Raw genomic sequence first — 6,428 nt, forward strand, 5'->3', positions numbered from 1 at the left:
TATTGAAGCTGGGTCATCTTTAAACCACGCTTCAAGATCTCTTCTACAAGGATGAGGGGTAGCTGGGGTGGGAAGGCTGCCTCATGGGTTGTAGGTCCTGCCTGTCATGGTGGGCAGCACCGAGCCAGCAGTAGGCACCATGTAGGCCCAAGTGGCCCAGTGTGGCTGTTAGAACCAGTGGTGGTTCTAACCTGGCCCCAACAGCCGCCGATGGGTCAAGCTAGTGGCCTCCAGGAGGAGAGGCAGGGCAGCAGGGGGAGCCATGCAGGTGGGCACGGTGACCGAGAGCAATGAGAGGGTTGGGGCTGGGGACTGCAGGGGAAATGGGGAGGCTGAGGGGTGGTGAGCGGTTGGGCCAGGAGAAGTCCCGAGCGAGCAGTTCCTTTGTGCAGATGCACCTCTGAGTTTCCAGTGGTTAGGAATTAACCCTCGAAAATGCCCTTTAAGAATAATAAAAGACTGCGCTTTGTTGAAGATATCCAGCTCGTGCATTCCCAAACTTGCTACACGTACCATTCCTGTCAAAGCTAGTGGTAACAACATCATCATTGGCAACTGTGAGACTTTATTTTATTTTCTTGGGATTGTGGCCTGCTAGTTGAGTAATACTGCTTCACACTGAGACCAATTAACCCTGGATCATTTTTGCCATTGCGTGGCTCCTTTGCATTTTTACCTTTATATCCTGGGAAGTTTTTGACACATTTTCATTATTTAATCTGTGCCTATTACAGCAAACTTGAATGAGTAGCTTAACGCCAAGTTTTGGAACTTTGGCTTAACTCAATTTGTTAAGAATTGTTGAAGGTTTGCTAGTTTCTGGTCTGATCTTGCTTGAGACTGGAGCTGAGGTGTTATGAGACACCTATTTTTGGTATGTTTACCATGACCGAGGATTCCTGATCCAATTGATCCAGACTGATTTGTCAATTTAGTTTTGTTCCATAATATCAAAACAGGATCCAAATGAAGATACTGAATGGAATGAGATATTGAGAAAATTTGGAATTCTTCCCCCAAAAGAAAAACCGAAAGATGAAATTGAAGAAATGGTTTTACGTTTGCAGAAGGAAGTAGAAGGCAAGTAAAATAAAAAAATATATATGCCATTAGTACAACAAGATGATAGCATTGCAAACTGCTGCATATGGCACCATTTTAATTACTGTTAGAATCACAGTATGGTTTGGGTTGGAAGGGACCTTAAAGCCCATCCCGTTCCAATCCCCCACCATGTGCAGGGACACCTCCCAACAGACCAGGTTGCCCCAAACCCCATCCAGCCTGGCCTTGAACACCTCCAGGGATAGGGCATCCACAGCTCTGGGCAACCTGTGCCAGCACCTCACCACCCTCTGGGTGAAGAATTTCCTCCTAACCTCTCATCTGTACCACCACTCTTTTAGTTTAAAACCATTTACCCTTGTCTTGTCACCGCAGACCCTGGTAAAAAGTCTTTCCCCACCTTTATTATAATCCCCTGTTACATGCTGAAGGGCTTCCATAAGGTCTCCTTGGAGCCTTTTCATCTTTAGGCTGAACAAACCCAACTATCTCAGCCTTCCTTCATAAGAGTTGTTCCAAACCTAACAGATCCTTGGTTTTGCTAACAACTTTGGGTTTTTAAGACTTAGTTTTGACTCAAGTTTCCTAGATCTTTGATCATTCTTTTGCTGTTATCCAGACTCTTATAGATTACTTTGGGCTAACTGGTATAGCTAACAGGCGTAGGATGGAATTTGAACCCAGTGCAGGTGTAGTTAGATCCATGGAAACAGTAATGGCAAGTAACTAAGCAAGCAAGTATCTAAGTAACCAAGTATGGTTAAATAGATTCATTTTTTAATTCTCTCTCTTACCAGTTACCCAAAGTTGACTGGTTTCTGAAATCAGTATGTATTTTCCTTGCATTAGTTCCATGTCTGTGTAATAATTTTCATACATTTAAAACATGTGCAGGCACTCCAGAGAACAAGAGGTGACTAATTTTGTTTGCTTATTTCTAGTGAAACCATATGAAAGAATGAATCTTAAAGAATTAAAGGAAGCTGAAGATGACTTTGATGAGGCTGATAGGAAGGCTGTTGAAATGTACAGGTATAGTAAGCTATTCCTGGCCAAATTAACAGCGGTGTCACTATTGCACATTCTGAAACATAAACTCAGAATCTTTTGAATAGTAACATCTGCTGACACAACTTCTGCCTTTCACCTCCTGCTCTTCTGCTGATAGCACTGATGGTACTGTCCTACATCTTCCCAATAGCCAGTGACAAAGAGAGGCAGTTCACACCATACTTTGCTTTGAGGTTTTGTTAGAATCAAATTATTCCCCTTTTAAAATATTAAATTTAGTCTCAAAGCTGCATACTTAAAGGAAAACAGAAGGGGCCACAGTGGAAGCCACTGTTACACATTCTCAGTTCAGCTGTACCATGCTGCCATATGCAGAGAAGTGTTGTATATTTGAATTGTTGTGTAGTCAACAATTTACACACGTGTCTGTTTGGTTAAACTGTGATCCTCACCCTACCACTCTGAAGATACAGGAGTTAGAGCAGTGCTGATAAATATTCGGAGAAAGGAGAAGTTCTATAGCCCATTTTCCCTCTTTTTCTGTGTAACATCTTCTGTATAATATTTTCAGTGGATTTCAAACTGGGAGGAAAATGGAGAGTTGGTCATGGGTATCCTTTACATATTATATTACAGAAGAACATTAAGGGAAAAACAAAGTCCTGACATACATGGTTTCAACATACATGGCCCCATCTTTGTGAAAGATTCTGAGTTTTTGCAGATGAAGTGCATGCTACCTATAAAAGGACTTTTACTTCAGGACAGCATGCCATTAAAGAACAAAGCTGTATTTCAGTGCTGTACTCAAACTGCTCAGTATTTATAATTGAAAATTAACTAATTAATCCAAGTATTATGAGTGTAACACTTCTCTGCCTTTTGGATAACACTCATTTCTGGTATAGCATGCTTTCTAGACATATTCAAATAAAAATGCAGTATGAAGTTAATTAGAAATTAGAGCTTCATTGTATATGCTGTAATGCTGATAGCTGATAAACTTTGTGTTTAAAATAAAAGATGTTTAAAGTCAGCTGTGAGCCCCTTATACATAGCTATTGTGTTTTGACTCATACGGAAGATTAATTTTAATGGCCTCTCTATTTTTTACTACATGAAAATATTCTTTTGAAGTTTGTATAGAAGAGAAGGCTCAAGGGAGAGCTCATCAATGTATATAAATACCTGAAGTGAAGATATAAACAACGCGGAGTCAAGCTGTTTTTGGTGGTGACTAGTGCCAGGGCAAGAGGCAGCAGGCACAAACTGAAACACAGAGGGTTCCCTCAAAACACCAGGAAAAACTTACTCACTGCAAAGGTGTCTGGGCACTAGTACGGGTTGCCCAGAGATGTTGTAGAGTCTCATTTCTTGGAGACCTTCAAAAGCCACCTGGACAGCCTGCTTCTATGTTGCAATTATTTTTGAGATGAAGACTGCCATCTACTGGTTTTACATTCCAAATTTCATGAATGATTTTAATATTAAATTGTATAACATTAGCACATTAAATACTGGTAGTTCTTCCTCAAACTACTAATGCTCAGAATTATAAAAATGATTTGTACCTTGTAAAATTTTCTTGCTGTCTCTTAAATGATCAAGACACTTGTGTAGTTTGATCAAGACACTTGTGTTTTTACTTAAGTTTCCCAAATCTGATACTGATACATAAACATAAAACTAAGAAGATGTATTTTAATGTTTTCTTACTGAGTAGAGATTAGTATAGCAGCCTTTCTAACTCTGAAATGATACTAGAAGACCTTGAGCTAGAGTAAATCTCAAAGCATATTTTTTTTTTAGAATTGAGAGAAATGCAGAAGTTATTATGAAAAGATGCATTTTAAATGTTCCAAACGTGCTTATTTTTATTATTGTTTTTTAATTAGGCAGCAGCGCTTGCAAGAATGGAAATGTCTTCAGAGGAGGCAAAAGTATGGGGAGCTAAGAGAAATTAGTGGACAACAATATGTAAAGGAAGTTACAAATGCTCCTGAGGATGTTTGGGTCATAATTCATCTTTATCGGACAAGGTAATTACTTTCTAGTATAAGGTATTAAGTACTTCAAAACAGAGAATTCAGCTGGTAATTAAAAAGCAATACCAAGAAAAATGAAATATGATAGACTATTGAAACAGCAATTGTTTGGAGGCAGTGGAATCATAGAGCACAGGACCTTCTTGATTTGTTAATTCACTTTAATTAGTTTGCCTTCGATCTTTTATATTAAAGATTTATTTTGCTGTGTATGCTTCTGTGCTGTGTGCTCATGTACTGAATCTCACTGAGATTTCTGAATTTCACTGAGAAACTGTTGTTGACTGTCTAGGTGAACACAAGTGCCTTTGAAGACTCATTGCTCAACAGGAGTCCTTTAACAGATTTTTTTTTCTCCTTTAACAAGTAAAAAGCCCAGCAGGGAAAGTCTCAACTCTGAAAATCAAGGGCTGCCAAGGGAGTTTGTTAGCTTATTGGTTCACCTATATTGGTTCTCTAATGGTAGTGGGAGTTGTGGCAGAATCCAACAGAAATGTCAAACTGCCATGATTAGCCCACATATGTTAGCAACACTTAAAAGCACTCAGAATTAATATGGAATGTTTCATGCTGTTCAAATTCAGACTTTCTTTTCCATCTTTTTAAGCATGTAAGGAGGAAGTTTATTTGATTCTTTTCAATTGCCGGGAATCAAGCATTTTTTTCCAGGAGGAAGGAGTAGGTCAATCAAATGAAATTGTTGAAATCACAGTAATTTAACTTTATGGACTTGAAAGAAAATAGCAAGTTTTCTTCCTCTTCATTGGTTTTGTTTACTGGAGAATCAATTCTGTACTTGATCAATATGTAGATACGAGTCTGTAAGAAACCTCATAATTCCTTAGGAATGAATACGAGATCTCTGAAGTCTCTTATGGCGAGCGAGGAAACAAATCCTGTTCCCGAACCGTAACCTCACCTGTTTTTGGCCACCAGAGGGTGCTGGTGGAGCTCTCTGACAGTTTAGAGGTTAAATCCTCTTGAACTTCAGTCTCAACAAAAATCTGAACGTCGCAAAGGTTAACGGACAAGAGGGGAACAAACCACGAATTTTGTTGTTTTTACAGAGGCTTATATGGTGATTGCACTGCAAATACTAGCTACGAATGTAACAAACAGGCCTATGGTGGTAATATGACTATAGAAAAATTTCCCTGACACTATTTAGATTTACTAAAAGAATGAAGAGGTAATTCAGTGTTAAAATCAACACCTATTCAAATAAATTCAAGTGAAATGAGATCTAAACTCTCTTTTAAACTCTACAATAAATGGACAAAATGAGTTTTAAAATCTTAGATAACAGAATTGAGGTACAATGCTTGCTTGAGTCATCTGGTCGCTTTAATGACATGCTTCATAAACTGTGCCTATTATATGCATTGACAGTTTTTATTTGGACAGTTCTTTAAATCAAATGATCTTAGAAGAAGCTACATAAAATCTGTGGTGCAAAACTCATTACAAATTAAAGTAGAAACAGAATAAATGGAGAGGTACATTTATTCTTCAAAGGCTCTATTTTAAATAACATTAGTTCTACAAGTCATGTACACTAGAGTATGATCATACTCTCTTCTCCTTTCCTAGCATCCCAATGTGTTTACTAGTTAATGAACATCTCAGCCAGCTAGCCAGAAAGTTTCCAGAAGCCAAGTTTGTCAAAGCCATTGTGAACAGCTGCATCGAGGACTACCATGACACATGTTTACCCACAATACTCGTATATAAATCAGGTGAAATAAAAGGCAGATTCATAGGAGTAGCTGAATGTGGGGGGATATATCTTAAAGTGGAAGGTAAGATAAATGCTTTTGAATAATTCACTTTATAGAAAAGTTTATGCTGTTTGTAATCATAAGATCTAAAAATCGCTGCTTAAAGATAAGAGAGTTTTAAATAATTTTGTAGAAAAAAAAGACAAAAATCAAAGAATGACTTGTGTTATGCTACAGTGATAAGAATATATAGTAAGCAAAGATATTTTGCAGTTTCAGTTTAGATGTTTTACTGGGATAAAGCAGGGTTGTCCAAGGCTCTGTTTTTCTTGTTGAGATGGATCTTCATATTTAATAAAAATTCTGTTTTTCTTAACTGAGAATTTATAGCAATTATCAGCATAAATTGTCATTTGTTATTACAGAACTTGAATGGAAACTAGCAGAGGTTGGAGCAATTGAAACTGACTTAGAAGAAAACCCCAAAAAGGAAACTATAAATATGATGACATTACAAAAGCAAAATACTTCTGCTCATGAAAACACCAATACAAAAAGCAGCGATGTGCTGAAACCACATATTACCTAA

General features: G+C 37.9%; 1 protein-coding gene across 1 annotated transcript; it reads left to right on the forward strand.

Annotated features, from left to right (window-relative positions):
* Positions 1–262: 262 nt before the first annotated feature.
* Positions 263–6,428, forward strand: PDCL2 (phosducin like 2). Its single transcript, XM_032186330.1, has 6 exons — positions 263–298; positions 960–1,080; positions 2,007–2,097; positions 3,972–4,115; positions 5,712–5,920; positions 6,265–6,428. The coding sequence occupies exons 1-6, from the start codon at positions 263–265 to the stop codon at positions 6,426–6,428; spliced, it is 765 nt and encodes a 254-aa protein (XP_032042221.1).

This window comes from Aythya fuligula, chromosome 4, assembly GCF_009819795.1.
Source record: "Aythya fuligula isolate bAytFul2 chromosome 4, bAytFul2.pri, whole genome shotgun sequence".
Taxonomy (NCBI): domain Eukaryota; kingdom Metazoa; phylum Chordata; class Aves; order Anseriformes; family Anatidae; genus Aythya; species Aythya fuligula.

Coding starts and splice junctions, on each gene's coding strand:
- PDCL2 (XM_032186330.1), top strand. CDS start 263: ATGCAGGTGGGCACGGTGACCGAGAGCAATGAGAGG. Junction 4,116..5,711: donor ATTCATCTTTATCGGACAAG/GTAATTACTTTC, acceptor CTCCTTTCCTAG/CATCCCAATGTGTTTACTAG. Junction 5,921..6,264: donor GATATATCTTAAAGTGGAAG/GTAAGATAAATG, acceptor TTGTTATTACAG/AACTTGAATGGAAACTAGCA.